The 25,899-nt window shown below is 36.8% G+C and overlaps 1 protein-coding gene across 4 annotated transcripts in view; it reads left to right on the plus strand.

Moving 5' to 3' along the window:
- Positions 1 to 4,763: 4,763 nt before the first annotated feature.
- The window catches only part of LOC145672096 (uncharacterized), a 76,552-nt gene continuing 55,416 nt past the window's right edge, over positions 4,764 to 25,899 (plus strand). For 2 of the 4 annotated variants that reach the window (XM_081741360.1, XM_081741361.1), the window contains exons 1-4: positions 4,764 to 4,923; positions 13,626 to 13,743; positions 16,591 to 16,813; positions 22,332 to 22,478. In XM_081741360.1, the coding sequence (XP_081597486.1) occupies positions 4,842 to 4,923; positions 13,626 to 13,743; positions 16,591 to 16,813; positions 22,332 to 22,478 (570 nt within the window). In that variant the 5' untranslated portion in view covers positions 4,764 to 4,841. Of the gene's footprint in view, positions 4,924 to 5,103; positions 5,150 to 5,187; positions 5,339 to 13,625; positions 13,744 to 16,590; positions 16,814 to 22,331; positions 22,479 to 25,899 lie in introns of those variants that run through there. The other 2 variants (XM_081741362.1, XM_081741363.1) reach the window with 2 other exon arrangements.

A 25,899-nucleotide genomic window follows, 5' to 3' on the forward strand; every position in this document is an offset into this window, starting at 1 on the left:
AACAGTAGCAGTTTGGATTACGTACAGTAAACCATTTTAAATTTAATTTCTTATAAACATAATTCATATTAAGTGAGTAGTGACAAGTTAGGAAAAAGATTAGTAAAAACTTTAAGGTTTCTTAATAAAAATAACTTTGTATACTGCTAGTATATATGTGTATATAACGCAGCGCTTGAAATGCGTGGGACATGGGGGAGGGTATGAGTAAATCGATGATCATTCGATCCAGGGCGCAGTAAAACTAGTTACGCCACTGCTTGGATATAAAACATAATTGGAAAATAGTTTCGAAATCTGAATGCCACTCATTCTAGCTTTGGAACTTCTTGTATAAAATAACAGACAAATTCTGACCAAAGCATATATTAACTAATAAATAACAGCGTTTCAGAGTCGGCAAATTAACTTTGCCTTCATCAGACACAGTTTCGAAATGTTCGAAGTTTCCACATGTATCAATCTGCACGTTCTCTGTGTCATTTTTACGTTTCATCTGAACAGCTGCTGAACTGGAAAAGCTGTTTGTTCATTAATCAGGGCGCCTCATAAGTGTGGGGCCGAAATACCTAGTGCGATTGAAGAAATCCATTTCCACATTACCCAGGGGCGTAAATAAGGGTTCCGCAGACCCCGCATTGCGGGGGGCCTCAAGCCATCAAGAGCCCCCAAATCGTAAAGTTGGACTTGGAGAATGGGCCCCACTCCACACTGTCTGCGGGGAGGCCCCCAAACCTTTAGTTACGCAACTGACACTACCTTGCCTTCAAGAGAACTGCACCACAAGCAGTGTTTCTTCCAGACATGTTTTTTGGGGGAACTGCCCTTCGGAGCTCTGAGATTGCCCCCGGAGGAGACCAAAATAATACTCTATAATAAATAGAATAGTACCGTGTGTACATAATATGTGCTTCTCCGAATACTAAGTGAGCCTCCGCGGAACATTTTTTTTTTTTCTGAAAGAAACAAGTCTACACGTCTCTCCCACCAGTTGCAGGTTGAAATCCATCTACAATAAGTGGATACCAAGCTGGAATTTAGATTATGTACATAATGAGATAAAACAATTTTCTGTCCCTATGGCGAAGTGGCTAAAGCTTGTGTTTTCTATGCGAGTGGTTGCAAGGGGGACGTCGAAGTACAATCAATCAATCAGTGAAAATACTATCTTCCGTTATAACCTTCGAAAATTAAATAAAAGCATAGATAATTCTTTAATGCTACGTGGTGTATTTTTAAGGGGTTTTACTTACTCTCATCAGTGTGTGTCTGTTCATCCGGGAGGGAAAAAAAAAACTCATGGATGATAATCAATTTTAGCCATGATATAGAAGGTGAAAAATTAGGAATCGAACTTGTTGAATAATCTTTCTATGAGTATATAAAAATATTATATATGTATCAGGTATATACAGGTATATACGTACTATATATATATATATGTGTGTGTGTGTGTGTGTGTGTGTTTGTTTGTATGTTCCAGCATAAATCTAAAAAGCCGGGAACAATTTCATCCAAACTTGATACATATATTCCTTATAATTAGGAAACGAATACTGTAGGGTAATATCCTCCTAACACATTTAGGGGAAATGGGAGGGGAAGACAAAAATGATCGGGAATAAGCCTTGGTTTTAGGAGTTGCTGAGATGCATAGTGACGCACCTGATCCAAAGTGTAAGTTCAGCCCTGATTAACACATCTGGGGATGGGTGAAATGATGACATGTAAAAATAATCGAAAAGAACCGATATTAGCGTCGAATCCATAATTTTCGAGGGTATTGATTGGTGATACAGGTAGTTCCAGTGCCCTTCAACCTCCAAGTTTAGCTCCCAGTAAGGGTAGACTTCCTAGCACATCTAGGGCTAGTGAGAGGGAAAGATATAAACATGATCGGAAATTACCGGTATTAGTTTCGAATGCACAGGTTTTGGGGTCGCTGAGACATACAGTGACACTCCAAATGTTTTAAGCCCACAGCCCCTATTGTCACCCTTGGAGGCATAGGCGGAACTAGGAATTGTCTCCTGGGGGGCAGACCTTTTGGTCGGTCTCGGAGGTCTTGATAAGTGGCCATCTTATAGGTGGCATTTTTATTTTTGGTCAAAAAGTTGGGTGCAGTGCCCCCGTGCTCCCCATAACTCCGCCTATGCTTGGAGGGGAGGAGTGAAATGGTGACATGTACAAATGATCGAAAGCAACCGATGTTAGAGTCAATCTATAATTAATATCTATCTCAAGGTGTGTCTTCATCATGCTACTTCGATTAAACTTTATATTCTATGAGGGTAGGGTATTTCAATAATTATGCCAAAAGTACAGTATATTATGAATTACTATCATTACAGTTACACTGAAATGTGTATCCTAAGGGGGAAGGGGATTGAAATCTTTCCCATACATGTTTTCCCCGTGCGAAGAACGGGTACTTTAGGTAGTACTATAGTACTCGCGCCGAGTCGTGATGCTTGACCTAGATCTACCGATTTCACCATCCAATAGAACGCGAGGGTGTGTTCCAGTCGTCAACCCCCACCCATCAAATTTTATCAGTGTCTTCTTTCGCGCTACACGGAAAACACCTCCCGAGAGTACAGCGTTGTCGGATTGGCGTCAATTTCCATTTTGTTAATTCTTTTTTGTTGCGTTATATTTTCGTCGTTACCGTACTATTTGTGCTATTGTTACCATTTTAGAATAGCTGTTACAGTAGTTATTGTTGAGAAATGTTATATTGGCAATTTTTAAATGCCTTTTTTATATACTCGTTTACTATGTCTTCAAAGTTTGGCAACATTGTTGGTGAATTTCAGCTGTGAAGCGGCTCCACGAATTGTACCGAAGTTTTCCGATGTGTTGGAGCTCAAGCAAAATATTTCTATGATTGGTTTAGAGCCCAAGCTTCACGACTCGGCGCGAGTACTATAACAATAAATTTATTTTGTTAAAAAAGGAAATAAATTCGAGTTTAACAAAACCGTTGCGATGCTAAAGAAAATATGTTTTCACTTGTAGGAACGGATATTGTGAGTTTCGTTCGTAACCAAAAAATAATACCTGGGGAGACCTAGAGTGGTAAGAGCGACCTCTGAACCTGATGCTGATTTTATCGCGTATTGTTATGTCCGATCTAAAAAGTATGACGCTTTATCTCCACCGGAGCTCCTCCGTGGCTAAGCGGTTAGCGAACGCGCCTTTGGCACGGGAGACCCGGATTTGATTCCCGGCGGGAGCTCATGTGGTTCGGATTCCACGTTAATCAGTAGGTCCACGTCTCATATAGCCTCGCTGCTGAACGGGACGTAAAAATCAATCACTCACTCACTTTATCTCCACCCACCCCTTAAACTTCACACTGCTTTCCTAATCTAAGGAAATTTCGTAGATAAATTTAGCAAAAGGGAAAAGGGTACTTTTTCGATAAAACGTAAAAATCCAAGTAAATTCTCACGCTGACTAATCGACTAATATAAATACTTAAATTTTCTTCTGTTCTTTAGAAAGAAACTAATACAGTAGGAATTGTTTGTATGTGTCTGTTCAAAGTAGTTTAAATTGTACACATTGCTGGCTAGATATATTTGTATTTTTTGTAAAAGAAAAAAGGAAAGAAAAAGGTAAAAAATAGAAGTAAAAACCAAATGAATAAAACAAATGTGGTTGGCACTTCGTTTGACATAGGTAAATAAATCTTATCACCAAGGGCGTTGATTTCTCCGTAAATTTGGGGGGCCCATTCAGATGCAGAAGGTATATATATGAGGATTTTAAGACAAATTGCGTTCAAATTATGTCAAATATTGTATATTCATAAATACAATAGGGGCCCACATGAGATATGGAGGGTTCCCCCCCAGGATCGGCGCCCTTGCTTATCACATAACTACTGTTATAGGAATTGGATACTCAACAAAGTAGGGGAAATTTGATAAGGGAAAAATTTTTTATCAGTCGAGCAAATTTTTAAAAGGGAAACCTTCGAACACTGATGATAGAATGCCGTTTCTTTTTAACCCCCAAAACAAGTACACCGACTAACTATTCAAATAATGTTAATTTAATAATTATTTATGAGTAATTATTCAAGTAATAATCTAACAATTATTCACGAGCAATTATTCAAATAATAACCTAACAATTATTCGTAAATAATTATTAAAATAAAAACAATCTAACAATTATTTAACATGATAATCTAACAGTTCCTAATCAATTATTAAAATTTTATTTATCGATTAAAAAAAGTTCTAAATAAATGACTTTTTTGGTCTATCCTAAAGATTAGGCAGAAACTATTCATACCAAAAGCAGTGCACTTACATGTCCCAAGGGGCATGTCCATGTTTTGGGTGGAACGAAAAATCAAATTCGATGAATGAATTTTTGCTGTTATTGGAATTTCCATTTGATTAACTTATTTTTTTTTAACTTTTTAATTTATAAAGTAAAACTAGATACATTATTTTATCAGAATATTACAGCGAGAGATAATCAAAGCTATATAAATAAACAGCCAATATTTTGTGTTACTTATTTGCTTTTAAAATTATACGAATAGAAATACTTTAACTGTCAGTTCTACACTACATCTTCTTTTAATTTTTAAATACGGGCAATAACAATAGCAAATAATAATAATAATAAATATTAGCTGTGTATTGTTAAAGTCATTCACTTCGCTGTTGCTCATTGAGCCCATGGACCAATCTTCAATCACTGCATAGCGCAATGTCGATATCCTTCCGCCAATTTAAACCGCCTCTGATGCGCAGAGAGATAGTCATTTGTTCTGCGCATAATTTTTCTGCCATGTATGCGTTGCATCTTTACACTTCAGGATGTCTTCTGATAATGGACCTGGGAATTATAACCCCGATGTTACCACCTTAAACCTTCAAAACGGCGAACAAACTTGTGGCGGTAAGTGAGCATTACAGTCTTAAAAAATAATGTGCAATGGGGGTGGTTTATAGAATGGTTAAAGACGATACGTGATCGTCTTGTGTTTGAGCCTAGAGCTCCTCTTTTGTTAACAAATGAAGGTCAATCAATAGAACCGGAGTTCGTTGTTGCAAGTAATTGTGTCAGACAAGTTATAAATTGAATGTTCCTGCAATGGATATTCCAAATATATACAAAATAATAAGTAAATATTGCAATACAGGCAACTTTATAAACCAAAATGGTGTTTGTATTATTCCAAAATGGCGTCAGTCTTTTGTTTCGTCATTTTATACAAATCACGTGTAATAAAGTTGTAAACAAAATAACACCGATAATAGTGAGTTTTGTTGTTTATAGCGGAGTGTTGTTTATTCAGGCATAAGTAGAAAATGTAAGTTTATACTGTAGCAGTACTAGTTCTGTCATTCATGTGTTGTGCAGAAGTAATTCATAAAACTTCAGGTTATTTTATGCTGAAATCGAACTCCTGTTTTAATGATGAGCCGTTAAAACATACGATTCTTAGTCCTGCATAGAACATAAGTTTGCTATACATAATACCTTTCAATAAAGTTGATTTTTGTTAATTTGTAAACATAAAAATTGTATACACAATGCCGCTTACAGTACTGCAGTGTACTGATTATTTATATAGAGAAATACTTGTGTATTTCTCATAGAGTGATAATGCAAGAGTTATATTGACAGAATAGAGCCTGGATCACACTGGGTCTTGATAATGTTAATACATAACTAAGTATACTTGTTGTACACCATTTCGTCTACATTCTTATACTAATAAATGGATAATGGCTTGCGAACAAGTAATGAATGGCTCAGTGGTAAGAAAGCTTACCTGGTGCGAAAGGTCCGTGGTTCGACTCCAGACCATGAGAGTTCCTGGCGAATAAGATTGTATGCGTAAATTTTGTCATAGTTCTCAATTTTTCTCACTCCACTAATGGTTCATGTAAATTTATTAAACAGTTCGGCGTAATATTCAAGATTCCATGTAATTGTCATAAAGTGTGTCACCAGTTTGCAAAACTCGTAGCGTTGCCGGTATATCGATTAGGCATAATAATGAAAAAAGAAAACAACCAAAATCAATTGGAACTCCTTTACACAATTTAGCAATACTGTCTTAGTTCAATTTTTGTTATATTATTATAAATATGTTCTTCAAACAATATGAACTGATGTTCTACTTGGATTTTAGCAAGGAAGTAGGAATTATATTCGGATACTGTCGTACAAGGAAATTATCCATTATACATAATTTAGTCATCCTTACTACAAAATCCCGCTACAATTGTCGAAATCTTTCGTAAAACTGATTCTGAGTCTACTTCCATGGTTGAGATTGTTTTGGTCGTCGAATATCATACAATTAGTTCCATGTCTTTGGTATATAAAGTTTACAATTTTACATAGCTAAACAGTTTTATGAACAACATTAATGTTATTGCTAATTAAGACATTTATTCCGAAGTTGGTCGTCCGCCTGGCTTTCAACAAAAAGCGTAATACCAGCTACGAGAATTTAAAAATCTTCAATTTTAGGACAGCTTTAAAAGGATATAGTAGAAAAAATAAAATCTTTAAGTTTCACGTCCCTCGCTTATGCCGGCCAGGCTAAAGGAGACGGTAATGATGAGAAATGAAAGTGAGGAAACGGGAGAACTTAGAGAAAGCCACGCACCCGGTGTTTGTCCACCACAAAGTTCACTTGACGCGAGCTGGAACCGAACCAGGAACCCTATGCACCAAAGGTGAACACTTTACTACTGAACTACCGCGATCCCCAAGTTATAATAGAGTAGGGTAGAGTAAGATAGGAATAAATAGGGTAGGGTCGGATCAGCTTAGGGTTAGGTATATTTGGACCCATTTTGTTAAAATTAATGGAGTGTAATTTCTCGTCTCTGCGTAAGGATACCGACTGGAGTCCCTCTGTACACCAGCAGCCGTGTTTAGAATACAAATGCGAGTTACTTTCCCACAATCCAACTATGCGGTAACCCTGCGCGAAGTAGTGTCTCCGCTTGCCAAATAGTTCCTTGTTTATAACAACATATAGGAAAAATAACATTGTTTCCGCTCTCCTTTCTAATTATCAAGCACACAAACAAGCAAATTATGCATTCCTTCCAGATAAATTTTCAAAATTTGGCTTCAAACGGACGGCCAACTTTGAAACTTAACTCTAGAATTCTGGCTTTCGTTTACTGTTCTGCGTGTTTGTGTTAAAATAACTTTAATTTAATGGTTAGTTTATAGCTTTGATAATATTAACTGCCAAATGAATGCCCACAAATGTTTCATTTGGCCCGCAAATAAAAATAAATATATATGATTTCTTTTTCCAATTGTAAAACTTAAACAAACCTCATTATTCACAAGAAAACCAATGCTTCTTGTTCTCTTACGCATTAAACGTTCTTGTACGTTTATTTTTAAGGAATTTGGTTTACCACAGCTATATATGTATATATATAGTATATTTACGGCAGGGTGTGTATCGGTCACGAAAGTCATGAAAAAGTCACGAAATCAGAAAACGGTCATGTAAGTCATGAAAATGTAATGATATTTAGCTTTTAGGTCACCATTTTTTTTATCTGTACAAATGTAAGTGCAGACTGCAATTTTTTTTTTCTATAAAACGTCAAAATTCACCACCAAAAATGTCTATGATCGGCTTTAGATGCTACCAAATTGCATCCAAAGTATGCTTCTATCGGATGTACCGTATGAAAATTCGGCCTAATTCGCACCCAAATTCACACTTGACAATGTTACAAAATTTTATGGTTTGGTAATGAAAAAGTCACGAAATTCCATTTTGACATTTTAGTAGACACCCTGTTACGGTGTGTGTTTGGGAGACAAAAAGGCAAGATGTTATTTTAGTGATTTCATTCAATGAACCGTTCAGTGATTCGATTGCTAAGGAACTGATTCCTCGGAGTAGTTCCTTAAATGTTCCGAAGAATCAGTTCCTCTGAATTCGAATATATTAGAAATCTTTGTGGTTCCGGCTGTAATTCTTTCTTTATTTAACATGATTGTTTGAAGTGCTGATATTTAGAACTGATCTTCTTTTAACGTAGTTCTAAATTGATCAAAATTTCAAATATTCCGTGTTAAAAATAGTAACCAGAAGAACTATGCCAAGAACCGCCACATAATTCGACTCCTGAAAAGCCTACAACATACTTCATAAGAACCAAGAATTAACCATTATATTGCAATCTTAGAAAAGCAATTTTTTAAAATTAGTATTCCTCGAAACCTTTAAGCAAAATTTAGTCGAACAATTAATAAAAGTGAATTATGTGAAGTTAAATTTTTATATCATTAATATCGGGAATCGAATCCAGGACGACGTGCACCAAACGCGCTCGCACGCAAACCAAGTAAACTAACGCGTATATTACAAGTAAGTGAAGTAATGCACAAAGACTACTGTAAAAACACACAGTAGATATCATTGAATGTATAGCAAAAACCATATGTTAAACTATATACTTGAGTGGGGGGAAAAGCCCAGTAATCTCCTCAAAGAACAATGAATAGAATGAATTACGAAGAGTTAGTATTAATGTGTAGCACGAAAAGTACATTAAGTCATATATGTCATTCGTTAAATGAAAATCAATAAATTAAATAAGTACTTGATACTTTAATGTGAAGAAGAGCCTTGATAACAAAACTCTCTACAAAAATTTTCACAATTCTGAAATTTAATGTCACAGTAAATGAACATTCATGCATAATATTCTTATATGTAGTAACGCCAAATGCAAACATGTAAGATATTAAAAGAACTTCATGATGAATCTACTAATGAATTGCTCGATTTATGAAGAATATATTCTGTTATAGGTCAGGTCAGCTAACTTTCAAATGATCACCACAAACTGGACACAACAACTTAGAATCTCTCTGACTCACACGTAGGGTTGTGAAAAACCGTGGCTTTTTTAATTTAAAAAAAACTCAGTGGCTTTTATTGCGCAATATTGGGTTTTATTCAATGTTGTACGTATACTTAAAGCCATATTACTACTTACAATACCATTTAAGTATTCATGGTGTTTCACCTCTGGCACGTCTTCCTAGTTCGAATCCCAGTTCCCGCTAAGTGCACTTTATGATAAACAAACGTGTACATGGGATTTCTCGGGGTTCTGCCGTTTCCTCCCACTTTCGTTATGCCACTATTATTATCTATCTGATAATCAGTCTTCTTTTTCCCCGGTGCATAATCATGAGACATTGGACTAACTTAAAAAAAAGAAAAAAAAAACCGCACAAGGAATCCGGAAAACCCCATTCGTGTTTCGTGGGACACAGTTTTGCACCATTGACACTCGGTTATGTTTCGATTTCTAGAAGGAAGTAGGTACACAGTTTTCTAGAGTAATAAAGACGTTGAGCATTTTATGTAACATGTAATAGCAATGAAATCCCCTGGTACGCTCAGGGTTCAAATCCTGAGCCAACCGTCCTGTCTGAAGACTCAAAACAGTCAGGCAAATTCTGGGATAGTACCTAAAGTTCAGGGGCCAGAGATAAAAAATGGCTTTATTATGGATGATTTTTTTTTTTTGTTGTTTGTTTTGGTTGTTTAGAACTGAAATGTTGGAAATGGATTTTTTCTCATTTTCAGTTGCAAAATACGCAAAATAACGGATGATGTGTTGTTTTATTTGTAATGAAACAGACTTTGGAATGGCAGTATCTGTTTGTCAACATGACGTTCCTGTCGGGAATAGTGACGATACTTTTAACAGAGTTTCCCTTTACAAACTTAGGGAAGATCTGTAGACATTATCCCTTGCAGGAGGGAAAAATAAATTGCTAACATTTATAGTAATAACCTGATGTGTATGTTACAACGGTTGCGAATTTCATGATGAACTGATTTTGTTCAAAAGACGGAAACTTTTTTTTTTTTTAATTTATTCAAATAAAAGCTGGCTTTTTTTTTTAACATCACTAACTTTTTATATGTCCTAGGAATCCTTGTCAGATGATAACTTTCCTGGAATGATACATAAAGTAATTGTTGATATTAGTGTTCTCTTTGAAAAGGAAGGCACATAAGAAAGATTAATGGTGTTAACCTTATTTTTTTTTATTTATGTCTTTAATTTGTTTTGTAGTATTTATTTTCAATGAGCGAATTTAGTGCTTTAGTTGAATACGCTTTCACATATTCGTGCGAAACACACACGTCAACACTTGTATTCATTGATGGTTGTAGTGACCCGGTATTTGCAAGGAAAGGGTGGTTAACGGGTCAAATCCACATAATGGAACAAAGCGTAGGATAAAACCCCGATCCCACTTTATGCAGTGACGTTTCCACATATCAAACCATCTGCATTAGTTTTATCTCCTTTTCACCTTTTAATCAAGGTGTCCCATGTTCAATTCTCGGTCGAGCCATAACCCTTCTTTCATGTGTAAACCAAGTAGCGGTTTGGATGTCAGTTTAAAGCGAAAGTCTTCTTTATAACCTCGGTATTACATAAAGATGTTAAGCCTAAACATACGAAACGAAGCCAAATTGCTTGCCTGAATGCTAGTTGCTTTATAAAGAAGCAAAGGTTGCCTAAATGTATTGATAGACATTGGCAAAATTTATCGACTGCCTACGTAGCTTCCAACATTAGCTTGGATTGGACTTCGTTTTAATTTTATTGAATGATATGTACATACTAAATTTGGAATTTATACCTGTTTTAGAGTACTGATTATGATACGTTGACCTTAGATTTTACATGCAAAGCATTAACAGAATTTGCTTTGCATTTAAAATAATAACAGGATTCTCACAATGGTTAACGCGGGAGTTTCACGATTTATATGTAATTCTGTATAATGGTTTCACTTGTGCAACTATTTATCTTTTTGTCCTGAAATGACTCTTGACAATTATATTAACAAGTATGTAGAGATCAGTACAACGTATTTTTATCAGGAGTCCTTCGTGAGTGAGTCGGCAGACTCATCGCATTTGTGGCCAATTAGTCCCGGTTTCGAGTCCAAATGGAGAACAATTTCTGTGGGATGTAAGCCGGGAAGCTGTTTGGATCCCGCTTTAAGCTTATAAGACCCCTTCCAGCATAACGCTGTCGTTGCATAATAACAGCAAGGCGAAACAAACTTATTTCTGTCGATATGTAATATAAATACATAGAGCAAATTATTTAAACCAATAAAACCTGGTTTAAACAAAAACAAAAACAGAAAAAAGTTAAAACCAAAAAAAAAGTTTTTTTTTTTTTTTCAATAAAAACCATGATTTTTGCCAACCGTGATCCAAACTTCTATTTTTCTTCTGTCTTCTAAGATAGAGATAAATTTTGTATATTTTAAACTTGTAACAGGCAAGACTTTTTATTGATACGTATTTTTTTAGTGCTATTTTATTATGACTAATAGAGCGAATGATATACGCATTACCAAATAAAAATTAGTACTGACTTTTATTTTTGTAATTTTATTTTTATTTATGTATGTATTTATTTGATTTTTAGTTTAGCGTCCCTTTCAGCAGCGAGGCTATATTAGACAGGGATCTACAGCTTAACGAGGAATCCGAACCACAATAGCTCCCACCGGGAATCGAAACTGAGTGCCCCACACCAAAGGCGCGTACGCTACGCGCTTAGCCACAGGGAAGTTCTTTTTATTTATTTATATTCCTAAGGAAATGATATCCAATATTTCGGATACTTTATCGAATATTCCTTATCAAGGACCATAGACTGTATGTAGCACGAGGATTTTCACATGCTTCAACCTTTGATTTCAGTTGAAGTGTTCATTTTTTTTTTTTTTTTAACGTAACTTATTTTAATCTAGTTCTTTAACATGTTTTAATAGCTAACTGTAATTTTGGGGGAAGGGGTACCGCAGGGGTGCCCACAAGGGGGGCTATGACGCAAACTGCGTCATTGAAATGTTTGGGGGGTTAAAAATCTATATAAATATGTTGGAGGGGGTGTAAAAATTAATCGAAAAGTTTTTTCTTCATGGAAGAACACCTACGGATAGACAATTGAAGGGGGTGCGTGATGGACATGAGGGGGGGTGGGCACCACTGGGTACCGTGATATGATTTTGGACTATTGGATGTGTATTTTTTTTTTTAAAAAAAAAAAGACAATTTAGTATACTATTGTAAAAATAAGTTTAAGTAATACTTCCTAAAGAATGAAAAAAATTCACTTTTCAGGAAGCAAAGACTTGTAAGATTATTGTAAGCGAAAAACAAAAACAAATTCAGATATTAATAGAACAGGTGAAAGGCCAAACAACATATATAAACGGCTAGGAAGATAAAAAGTAAAAAATAACTGATTAAGCTTGTTTAGATTGCATTGTTGCTAATACTAATATCACTATTTAAGAACAATGATGGGTAAGGCTGTTTTACCTACTAAATTTATTCCGTAAGTTAAACCTTTAAATTTTATTTAAAAAAATAAATAAAATAATAAACAAGAAGTCATATGCCAGGAGGTCTCCCTCCGTGCAGGTTATTTATTCGTAAATAATATACAAATATTTACTAAAAATTCTTGTATGTTTCTGTAAAGAAAATAGAAAAGATGCATCTCACTTTTTTCTTTTATTACTGCCAATAAATACAATCTATTTCAGGTTATGGTAGTTATCCATTTTTCTACTTGAATTATATTTGTATTAATTTATGTCTCAAAAATTGACTGATTTAAATTCATAAATGAATAACACAAAAATAATTTAAAAAGTTACGAAACAGTACATTGTGTACACAGTGTACGCTCTCCTTTACTAAAGATTTCGTTTGGTTGGTGCTTGTATGTGGGGAAACTGAGTACTACGTGAAGAAGTGGATAAAAATACTCGTAGTTAACCTGCAAAATAAATTGAAATAGGTAAAATCTGTTGCTGCTAAGTGGTTACATTAAGCTCTTTTTTTTTTTTTTTTTTTAAGGGGGTGGGGGGGTGGAGAGCGTATACAGATGGGAGTCCTCCAAGAATACAGTTAACTATTAAATTCCACTGAAGTAAAAGCTTTAAGCATTTTAGGAGGTATAGTGAATATGTCTTAAGTTGCTACAGTCTTTGATACTGGATATTCGATGAAGTATCCGAGATATAGGGTATTATTTCGTTAGGGGGGAGGGAAGAGTACTAGTTTTATTTGGTATTTCGATTGTTTTCTGTACTTTTTGTCGCTGACTTCGACATGGCCGTGATATATTTCTAGTCAATCTGTTCTTTTTTGGAAGGAAAGGTGTTTATTGTAGATCTTCTCGCCAAATGTTTATATCAAAACTTACTGCGGGTGGTAGGACATTATATCAATATCTCTTTCGTTGTAAGTTTCGTGTGTTGATACCTAATATTGTCAGAAGTTATTCTTTATTTTTAATTTTTACTTTTTTTTAAAAAAAAAAAATATTTTGAAAGTTATGTACTATTCACTTCGTATAATTGGTTTTCGTGCGCCTTCGTGGTCAGATGACTAACGAGCTTGTGCTTGCTCCTGGATTCGATCGACAGTAAAAATACTTGCTTCGATGTTAAAAAGGGACGTTAAATTGTAACTAATCAGTCAACCAATGAATTGGTTTGTAAATAAAACGTATTAAAAATAATAACGTTGTTTTCAGATGCCTGCGATGTGGATGAGCTTGAAGGTATCCAAAGGGAGGTGGAACTGTTTAACAAAGAGAATGAAGAACGAGCAAGACGCCAAGAGGAGAAAAGCAAGGCGATTCAAGGGAACAGGTACTTTTGTAATTTGTAAATTTAGTTGTGTGATTTTTCGTAGCAATATTTAACGAACCTACTATAAAAATGTAAGAATTTTTCAATGTCTTTTTGAGTCTGTCTTACTTTTTTTTTCGGTGTCTGTGTTTGTGTGTGTGTGTGTCGTGTAGGATTTTGGATGGTTGGGGATGTCGTGTTCGGAGCAGGGTTGGCTGATTTAAACCAAGGTGGTTTAAACCAAAAAACGGAAAATGTTTGTAAAAGTGTAAGTGTTCGTAAAATTGTGAACACACATTTGTTAGTTATCACGTTTTACTCCCGTACATTATTCGTGTTCAGACCTAAATTCCCCATTCATTACTCAAAGAGATTATACTACGAAAGCAACTTTTGTTTTTGTTTTTATAAGTTTAGGAATGTTTCTTTTGTGATATTTTTAATAGCTTGTTACTATTGTTATGCAGTTGCAATCAAAGAAAAATTCTAAATATTGTTTCGTTTTAATAATGTTTACTCTGGATAAAATACATCGAAGTGCCGTACTTTTTGGAAGGGGGAGGGAGTCATACAAACCACGAGAGGCATTTAATCAGAAGTATCTTTGGTATCTATTTATGTATAAATGGGTCAGAGCCAAAGTGGACTAAAATAATTCGTATCTTTATTCATTTTTCTTACTGAAATGTAAATTAAGTCGTATTCCTTTAACTTGGACTAATAAAAGTCGTAGTTAATTAACCTTGGCTAAATTAGTTTTTCTGTACTCTGCATGAATTGTCCATATGTAATTGTGTATAATAGTTTCACTTAACTATTTATCTTTTCGTCCTTCTGAAATGACTCTTGATTATTATATTAACAAGTATGGAAAGATCAGTACAACGTATTTTTATCAGGAGTTCTTCGTGAGTGAGTTGGCAAACGTATCGCATTTGTGGCCAAATAGTCCCGATTTCGAGTCCAAATGGAGGACAGTTTCTCTTGAATGTAAGCCGAGAAGCGGTTTGGATTCCGCTTTAAGCTTATGTGACCCCTTCCAGCATAACTCGGTTGTTGCATAATAAGACCAAGGCGAAACAAAACTTATTTCTGTCCATATATGATATAAATACATAGAGCAAATTATTATTTTTTTAAAAAAAGAGTTTAAACCAAAAAAACGTTTGTTTTTTTTTCAATAAAAACCATGGTTTTTGCCAACCCTGGTTTGGAGCCTTTTAGATATGAATGCTTTAAAAGTGTCGTTGGTTCTTAGTAGGTAATTGGCGACTCAGCCAGAATGCTTGGATGAAGGTGGTATTCGTGACCGAAAATTTACCAGCAGTTTCATAATGAAAGTTAGTTACTGATTATTTGTAAGGATGTGTATGCAAGTTTCCTATTCCAAGCATATTGACACGATATAATTATAAGAAAAGTAGTTCTGTGCATAATGAACTTATCGTCAGTATGAATTCATGCACAGAAACCGTTAATCCGTACCGTTAACTTAACATTGTACTGAAAAACTGCCGTTAACACTTTTAATTTTATAAAATGAAAGTATTTTAGATTGTAACTGAATATCTGAAGTTCACAATAGTGTTTCCCAATAGAGTACGACGTGTAACGGAAGCTTTATACCAAAAGTAAATTAGTTTTGTTTCTGTTTCTTGGTTTATGATAGGTCGCACTGTGACTCAGTGGTACAGCGTTTACCTCTGGTGCGTGAGGTCTGGTTCGATCCCAGGCCAAGTAAGTTTGTGGTGGACAATATCGTGTCCGTAGGTTTTCTCGGGGAGCTCCCGTTTCCTCCCACATTCTTAATCTACTAATCTTCCATAATGTATATTTTTTCGCGGGTTTTTTTTCTTGTTTTACGGGTTGGACATGGGAGGCACAAAAGTTACCTTGTTAGAGTCTGTTTCATAAGCTTTTCAACGAGTTATGGCTGATATCTCTGTGACAAATAGGAGAGTCGCTAGGGCTGCCAACGTCAGGGTAGACGACAATATATATATATATATATATATATATATATATATATATATATACATGTATATATATATATAATTCTCTTAGGTACAATGTTCCGAATTTTTTTCTACCTTGCCATTGTATCTTCGCCTTTCGTTTTTTTTATGTGATTGTACCGAATGTCTGACGTACATGTAACTATTTTTTGACGTATGGCAAATAACAGTGTTGTCAACGTCCCACAATTTTCAAGTAATATGTTTTTCTTTTATAAAAAATATACACTGGTAAAAAGGTTAGTTAGTACTCTTCCCATTCACCACTCACAAGCCCAATGGCCATACACAGGGTATCAACAGTTAGTATGTTCAGTTATCTTTAATGATACTACTTTTTATGCTTGTAGTTCCTTTGGGGTGAGAGTTCCTCTTCCCAGAATGCTGAGGGAGAGGGGGAAACTAAAAGCATCCCAACTTTTTCCCCTACCCTTCCTCTGTGGGACCCCCAATGTGGATGAAATGCACAACGTTTCATCCTTCCTGAAGAGGTAAACAGGTAAATAATCTCTCCAAGTTAATTAAATATCGAGCTACGGAGGTTTAAACTGCTGGCTCTGCCCTTGAGCCATTGGTCCTGAAAAGGTTAAAGAGTTGTATATTTCTTCTGATTCCTCAGTAGTTCGAAATGTGAGCGCAGTACCATGTTTGATATTAGTACATTTCTTTACATATATATTTACATTTATTGTAATTAACGTCTGTTTACTGGATACTGCATTCAGTTATTACATGAACTGTGAGTAATCTAAATTTGTGAAACTTCTCGGACATCTCTCATTTACGGACAGATAATCGGAGTCCGTTATTCGGAGCTTTCACTATATAGTTTTTTTTTTTAATATACTTGTAGGCAATATGTTGTTAAAAGCGAAGGAGTCATGAAGGCGGAGCAAATGAATGAAAACGATGCTGCCCATGACGGGGAGGCTGACTACGAAGAAATTATCCAACACACTCTTCCGGAGGCTGAAGTAGTTCTGGAGACCGTGGATGACTCTGGCCATATGCTTTCCGTGGATTCTGTCTCCCAAGGAATGGTCGCGGGAACAGATATGGTCGAAGAAATAATACAGGTAAAATTTAAGCGGTATTTTTTCTATTCTTTATGGAGTTTGGTTTACCAATACTCCTTTATATATTTACTCTGTCTGTGTATTTGCTCCGGAAGACGAAAACTGTCAAGAACTTGATGGATCACCATCTTTTTATTGAAGAATGTAGATGTTTAGAAGTTATAAATCGAGATTGTTAATGAAGATAATATTTAAGCCGGAAGTAGTAAAAATCAGGCATTTCCGGGTTTTTACGTTGATTACTATAGAGCAAAGACGTTAATAGATAGTGAGGAGCAGTTTCCTGTAATCGATTAAATGTACCAAGAATACATTTAATCAGTGTCGGATTTACGTATAAGCTAAACAAGCTACAACTTAGCGCCCCACTCTTTTGGGGGCCTAAAAAATTAAAGGAAAAACTGGATGTGTATTTCCAAACTATAAGAAAAACATTAAACAAAGTAAAATCTACATATGGGTCAATACATTCTAAGTGATCAAGCATGTGCCGCTCGACCATCTCCAAAAAATGTATTTTTTTCAAGAATGTTTAGCCTATATCAGGGTACTTCAAAACCACAATTAATTAATTTTTACAACATCCCATGGGCGAAACAGGGGCTGACGCCATTTTGCGTTTTTTCGATTTTAGGTTGTTTTGAATATCTCAGCATGCATTTGTCCTACCAAATTGAAAATTGCTGGACGTCTCCAACTCGTGCAGAGCTAACACTTTGATCTCTTAACATTTTTCCTAAAACCACTTGAAGAGGGTGAAATCAGGGTCTGCAGTAGCAACATTTTTGGACATTGAAAACATGTTTGGAAAGAGGAAACCCGTACTACATGCACACACAAATTCGGACCTCTACGTCAGTTGTTTCCTTTTCCCAAACATGTCTTCAATGTCCAAAAATGTTGCTACTGCTGACCCTGATTTCACCCCATTTAAGTGATTTTAGGAAAAAATGTTAAGAGATCAAGATCAAAGTTTTAGCTCTGCACGAGTTGGAGACGTCCAGCAATTCTCAATTTGGTAGGACAAATACATGCTGAGATATTCAAAACAACGTAAACGCCTAAAATCGAAAAAACGCAAAATGGCGGCAGCCGTTGCGTTGCCATGGGATGTTGTAAAAAATAATTAATTGGGGTTTTGAAGTACCCTGATATAGGATAAACATTTATGAAAAAAATAAATTTTTTGGAGATGGTCGAGCGGCAATTTTTCTTTTTTCTCGATCACTTTGCATGGATTGATCCATATAGCAACAGGGTCCTATTGTGTTGTGTAGGCTCCTATTACGTAAGATATGGAGCCTGTTCTGCTAGCCTGCTTCCTAAAATATCACTAATTTCTTCGTTTCTGTATATAGAGTATCTACGTTGAACTGAACACATAAAGGCCCCCATTACCTTCAATAGCCTAGGGCCCCCACCAAACCTAATTCCGGCTTAACTCTCTACTAAAACCGGAAGTAATAGAAATCCACTACAACTTCCGGTTTCGATGTTGATGTACGTAGAGTCAAAGCGATAAGAGATAGCGAGAAGTGGTTTCATTGGAATCGATTTAGCTTTCTAAAACTAGGTATCAAATTGTCTCCTAACTCTGTTCAAACTGGCAGTGGTAGGAATGAGCCACTTCTGGTTTTAACGTTGATCACTGTTGGTAGAAATATTCCGGTTTCAATTAATTGAGAAAATACGAGGCGTGTTCGTAAAGTAAGTCGAGTGTACTGTGTCCTGTGATCGTTTACAGTGTTTCGTTCTGTTATCCGGTTTTTGAATGCAAGGAATGGTAAGCCGGCCGAAATTCATCGTCAAACTGTAGAGACTTACGGTGAAGATGCAGTGAGTGAGGGAATGGTGCGAAAGGGGGTGAAGCAGTTCAATGAAAGATGGACAAAAAACGCTGTGGGGTTATGGATGTCTTCACTGGCGGGATGTTCCTTTGAGGAAGGTTTGCTCAGGTTGGTCACCCGCTGACAATTGTTTGAACGTTGGTGGAAACCTTATGTTTAAAGAAAAAAAAAAGTTTAAGGTGTTCTCTTTCATGTAAAAATAAATTTGGCTTGAACAGACCTGCTTTAGTAGTTTTCTTTTTTTGTCAAAACGGTACTTATTTTCCAGACTCACCTGATATCACGCTTTACACGCCAAATTTCTTCACGTAGTGTACACGTGACACTACTGCTTGTTTATTATAAGATTAACTGCATCTGCTCGTTTAGCTGAGTAGAAGTAGTTAAATAAGACTTTTAAAATAAGATTTTAAACCCATTGGTGACCATTAATGGTATTCCTGTTAATTGTAATCGAAAACGAAAGCCTAACAGATAACTAGTTACTTGAAAGAGGTGAAGACTCTGTTGGAACAGTTAGTATTCGTGGCACATAACAATCACCCTGAAACAATGGTAGCTTCAAAGACATCTCACCTTAAATCCTTGTATTGCGTTAAAGTTTTCATATTTAGCAAATTATCTTTAATGAAGAAAATACATAATTTTTCATATCTTTACATAATTTTATTTATTTAATACCAGTGGTCGAAGTGAGACAGTATGCGGTGGTATGCCATACTGCCTCTGGTTTTTCAGTAATGAGGACATACCGTCTCTGGTTTTTCAGTGATCAAGACAATATTTAAATAGTCGGTATGTTGAGTCAAAATCATAATGAAACATACCGCCTCTGCATTTTTTTCCACAGTATGCGGTGGTATGCCATACTGCCTCTGGTTTTTCAGTAATGAGGACATACCGTCTCTGGTTTTTCAGTGATAAAGACAATATTTAAATAGTCGGTATGTTGAGTCAAAATCATAATAAAACATACCGCCTCTGCATTTTTTTCCACTTCGAACACTGTAATACTAATATTTCGTTCACTTTTGCTTCTGTGAGCGTCTTCGGAGGAGGTAAACTTCTAGTGGTAACACCAAATTCCAGTTTTCACTACTTGTTTTCCGTTGTTTACATCATAGGTCATACGAACGCCTACTTCTAGGTGAGTGGTAAAGCATTGTAATGGTGGCCATGGAGTGTCTTGATATGAAAAAACGAAATCTTAAAGAAAGTTGACTCGAGTCGGTGAATTTTGTGACAAGTTTCAAAGGTAGCAACGTTTTCGGAAAAAGTCACATTCTGGTGACGTCATAGAGCTTTTCTCGCAAAGGATGCATGTTTGCCAACAGGCATTTTCTTCCTCTGCTAATCAATCTCTGTCAGTGTAGTAAGTGACAATTTCCCGTAAGGAGGGGGTGGGTTCGCTACTGGCCCACCCCGCATATATATATATATATATATATATATATATATATATATATATATATATATATATATATATAATATGTGTGTGTGTGTGTGTGTGTAGTAATAAGTATTGTATGTTCATGAGAAAAGGCTGGTTCCTTAGGAAAGAGACCAAAATACATAGACAGGTGGCCAAGTTAACAGGTTTTAATATATTAAATTATAACATGTACAATTTCAGATCTTCTGTGAGTGTAGTATTATTCTGCTACGCTGTGAACTCCGATACGAGTATGATGAAGGGATTTCTCACTCACGAAAACTCCATAGCTGAAATAAAATTGAGAAGTTATACTATTTCATTTCACACTTCCAAGTTGTGTAGGACAAAAGGATTGAAATGTTCCTCTTGAAAAATGTTTCTGGAGAGAAAAGTGTTTAACAAATATTTGATATGTTGGAAATACTCTTTAATTATACTAGTAATTACTAAATGCTTACTGTTGAGTATATCGATTATTTTATGAATATAGCTGTGAAAATAGCAACTCTTAACATTCATTCGTTTCTTCTAGAAAACATTACGCAAGTTGCAGAACAAATGAAGCATTAACCTGTTAGTGGTTAAAAATATTTATGTTTATATTTGTGGAAAAAAAGAGAAAAAAAAGCTAATAAGCTAATATGTTTCACGGAGTCCAAATACACTACAATATCATGTTTTAATTGAAATTATTTCAATCGTGACAATAATGAGCTGCCCACTAATGTATAACCGTGAAAACATGATATTGAATAACCGCCAACAAATGTGGGCAATGAGCTGTAATGGGCTTGTTGTAGCTGCTATAGGAATCAGTTTCTATGAAACAGATTCTTGAGATCAGAAGGATAAATCCAATTTTTCTGGTCTATTGGAATGCTGTGTTTGAGATAAGAGAATTCATTTAGTATTAATTTGAGGTTTTGAAAGGATATATCTGTGGCTTGGTCTAAAAGGGCCAATGTCACTTTCTGGCAAAAATGAGATGTTCGTAAAATTTTAACGTCTATAAATGGATATTTTCTTGTGCAAGAAGAGCAAATGTTAATATGAATGGTATATATTCCAAACTATTTCGTGTTGACATTTGCTCTTCTTGCACAAGAAAACATCCATCTATAAACGTTAAAATCGAAGAGTATTTTTTTTTTTTTTTTTTAAATCAAAAAGTGACATTGGCCCTTTTAGACCCAAGTCACAGATATATATTTTACACAGACTTAGACACAAATTGAGAAGAGGGTTTTTTTTTGAAATGTTTGTTATGAGGACCAGCAGATCCCTCTTTAAATCTCGATAAAAGGAATTTAGATAGAAAATAGAATGACATAATAGAGTTCAATAAATCACAAGCGTTCGTGTTTGCGATGACGCAAAGAGATTTCGGTGTAGATTCAGCATCGTGGGTCAATTAAAGAACTACTACAATTAAGATGTAGGGAAATTTCAAGTTAGAAATCCAGAAAAATCACCGATCGTCGGGAGTCAAGTGGAAATCCTTCGTGGTTATATGGTTAGCGTACGCACCTTTAGCAGACCCCGATTCGATTCCCGGTGCGGTGGGAGGGCGGTGGCTCAGTGGTAGAGCGTTCACCTCTGGTGCTTGGGGTCCCGGGTTCGATCCTAGCCCCCGCCAAGTGAACTTTGTGGTGGACAAACACCGTGCTCGTGGGTTTTCTCGGGGTTCTCCCGTTTCCTCCCACTTTCTTCATTCCACCATTTCACTCATCTCTCATCATTACCGTCTCCTTTAGCCTGACCGGCATAACCGTGGGACGATTCCCGGTGGGAGTTCCGTGTAGGTCGGATCCTATATTATGCTGTAGTTTCATGTCTCTTATAACTTCATTGCTCAAAGAGACGCCAAACTAATCAACCAACCGTGAGTCAAGTGTGGTGATCTCAGATTATGTAGTTAGCAGGTCTTCTGTACATAACAAATTGGCTGCTTAACTACAGGAATTCGAACCTCTACCTTGCAAATCTCTGCTAGACAAGCGTGAGAATAGAGTTCGAGTCCCTTCAGTTCAGTAGCCAGATTTGCTTTTGTTGTTTGTGTCATTTGTTTTGAGTTGGACTTCCCTTTGAAGCACTGAGGTTATATGATATGGATGTATAACTTAAGGTGGAAAGTAAACTATATGAGGTCTTCCGGGAATCCAGCGTAGTAAGATACGATCCTTAATGAATTGTAGTACCGAAGAGTATAGTAATAATTTTTTCTACTTACTTTCAGGCTGAAGATGGGGAGATGGGACAACATATCGTAGATGAATCGCATGCGAACTCTGTGCTTCAAATGTCACAGCGATTACCTCCGTTGCAGATCAAGCTTTCAGCGGCGGCCGCTGCAAGAGGAAGAAAGAATCAAATAAAATACAAGGTAAGTGCATCGAAATAAGTTAATAATATACATACTTATTTGGTCTAGGAATTAATTCGTGCGGTTGGTACGCACACATTGAAGCTGTAGTACAAACACAAAATACATAAATACCTTAAGAAAAATATTGTCCATCGCTAGCCACCACTTTCGCCCATCTGTCAGGCAATGTACGGATTCCGTGGCGAAAGAAGTCCTCATCCTTGGAAGCGATCCAGTCAGAGACCCATGTTTCGATATCTTCTGAAGAAGTAAACCGCTGTCCAATCAAATCGTTGTTCATGCAATCGAACAAGTAGTAGTCCGAAGGAGCAACGTCTGGTGAATACGGCGGGTGGGGTAAAACTTCCCATCCGACATTTTCTAAATAGGTTTTTACCGGTTTTGCGACATGTGGGCGAGCGTTATCATGTTGAACAATAAGTTTATCATGTCTGTTCTCCCATTCTGGTCGTGTTCTGGCCAGAGCTTGCTTCAAACGCATTAATTGTCGTCGATAACGTTCTCCATTCATAGTTTCACCCGGTTGCAGCAGCTCATAGTACACCACACCTTTCATATCCCACCATATGCACAGCATAACCTTTGCACAGTGAATATCTCGTTTTGGTTGTGATGGACCTGGTTCACCTGGTTTCACCCAGGCCTTTTTTCGTTTAGGGTTCTCGTAATGGATCCACTTCTCATCACCCGTAATAATTCGATGCAGAAACCCCTTTCTGCTCTGTCGTTGAAGCAGCAATTCGCAAATGGTTTTTCGTCTTTCAACGTCTCTGTCTTTCAATTCATGTGGAACCCAATGTGACATCTTTTGAATCATTCCCATGGCTTTCAAGCGTTTGGAGACTGTTGTTTGATCAACGCCTAATGCTGCTGCAAGTTGTTCCTGCGTTTGACACGAATCCTGCTCGAGCAATGCTGTCAATTCTTCGTCTTGAAATTTTTTTGGCTGTCCAGCTCGCTCTTGGTCTGCCAAGCCGAAATCACCACTTCTAAACCGTGCAAACCACTTCTGACACGTTCGCTCAGCTAGAGCATGGTCACCATACACTTCCACCAAAATACGATGACTTTCAGTCGCACTTTTCTGCATGTTAAAGTAATGCAGCAGGACACCCCGCAAAAACACTTTATCAGGCACAAATTGTGCCATGTTCACTTAACTACAAACTGGTGTTGTTGACGCTTTAATCCACTGCCCTATACTACGAACGATACGCGATGACAGGGGTTTGCAACACATGTGTGGATACACGGAACTGTGGGACGCTCCGTTCGTTGCGCCATCTCTTGTCCACCCGCACGAATTAATTCCTAGACCAAATAAATTAGGAATCCCCTTTTCCATTATGCTACGCAAAGAACACAGTAAACACACATCTTTGTTTTACTTGATATCAATAGTACACGAATCAAGCAAAACATTATGAGCATCTTCCTAGTATCGCAGGGCAACAGGTGATGTTTTGGCATGGAAGCAATGGTGCACATCTGCACACAGAAGCCACTTGATTCCGCGGAGTGCGTCGATGAGCTCGGGTCTGATGTCATGCACATCCTAAAGGTGTTCAAAATTGAATTAAGATCGGGTGATTTTGGGACTTTCGCAGCAATTGAAATACACTACTGTGCTCCTCGAACAACTGCAACATAAAGTTGGTCTTGTGACAATGTGCATTGTTCTGCTGAAAGATGCCACTGTCAGCTGGAAATGGCATCTTTCCAGAATCAGTAATGTTCTGCCCATAACTAGGAGTTGTCATGATGTTTTCCTCTCCACACACACACCACCGCGCCAATGGATGGTCTGAGAAACGACAGATTCTAAATTGACCATCATTGTTATCAGGGCAATAACGTGATTTATCGGACTGTGCAACATTGTGTCATTGTTCTTTGTTGTAATGACGGCTACGTGTCCATTTCAGTCGTTATCGATGATGCTGTGCCGCTCACCTCGGTACACGTGGGGGATGTCGACTATGGAGGCGGTGCATATATAGCAGTATACAGCGAACTGTGTGCTCAGACACTATCATGCTTTGTAAATTTTAAAGTCTGCTGTTAATTATGTCAATTTGCACCCTAGTCTGTTACACCAACCTCGACAGTCAACAAAGTCTGACATTTTAAATGGGATATGGCCGCTCCGCTTCTTGTAGTTTAGTTCTGGCTTTACCGTCCTTTCCCCATCTTCGGAAGACACTAACCATGGTAGCTTGCGAATATCTGACAAGTCGCCCTGGTTCCGAGCTGCTCGTTCCCAGCGGTCTGGCATTCACAATCTAGCTCTTACCAAACTGGTATATCGCCAGCCTTCCGCATTCTACTGTCGTTCAGGCATCAGACTGACTGTTCGAGCGAGATCCCTATCACCGTGGGCGAGCAATTTTGCTGTATCCTGTCTCTCTTACGTCAGCCCAATGACCGTTCAAAAAGTTATTGGTGGTCGTAATATTTTGGCTGGTCAGTGTATGTTACGAATAATTTCGTTGACTTTTATTATGCTATTTCATCACACCACTTGAAAAGAATAGGGTAGGAAATTCTAGACGTTAGGAATGTAATTTGTGTGTAAGGAGAAAATTTTACCAGATAAACTGAAAATCTTTTAGTTAAATATATGATGCACTTTACCCTTCATTTGATTATTTTTAGCACAAAGGTTTTTTAGTTATAATTTATGATATCGATATGTAAGAATTGTCTAGTTTGTTCGTTGTATAGGTTTACTTATGCCGAGAAAAGAAAGTATAAAGGCATACTGATTCAAGTACATAATTTTCTTTACATCATTTACAGTATTACATATACATGGTGAGGCCAAAAGATGTTAACATTAAATGGGGGTTTACTCACGTGAAATTACAAGGCAAGGATTTGGTTACAGGGTGTCAATTTGGCACCCATCCCGCTCAGTGCACTTATGGAGTATCCAGTCACTCCAAATTTGCTCACTGCACACCAAAGGTTCACCTTGAGAAAGTCCCGCATGTGCTCGTGAACTTCGTGCGGGTGCTCGGACACCCAGATGACACAGTTTTGTTTGTTCACACGGCCGCTGATGTGGAATGTTGCTTCGTCAGAAAACATAAACATGAATGCCTCGCTCCATGCGCACCATTTCAAAGATAATTTGTGCAGGACGTACTTGCTTGTCCACGTTTATGAGATGCTGCACAATCTGCAAGTGGTATGGCTTCATTCCTAAATCACGGGGTAAAATTCTAACCACTGGCCTTTGAGAAATGTTAGTCTTTAGAGAAAGTCTGCGCGAGGACTTGGTTGGCCTGGCTACCATCGCTCCCTGGATGAGGATGATATTCTCTCCGGTTCGGACATATCTCTTTCTATTACTGTCTCCCTTGCAGTCGTCTTGAATAGACCCTATCCTTACAAACTTCTCGTAGATTCTACCAAT

This window comes from Thermobia domestica, chromosome 15 (assembly GCF_964235325.1).
Source record: "Thermobia domestica chromosome 15, izTheDome1.hap1.1, whole genome shotgun sequence".
Taxonomy (NCBI): Eukaryota; Metazoa; Arthropoda; class Insecta; order Zygentoma; family Lepismatidae; genus Thermobia; species Thermobia domestica.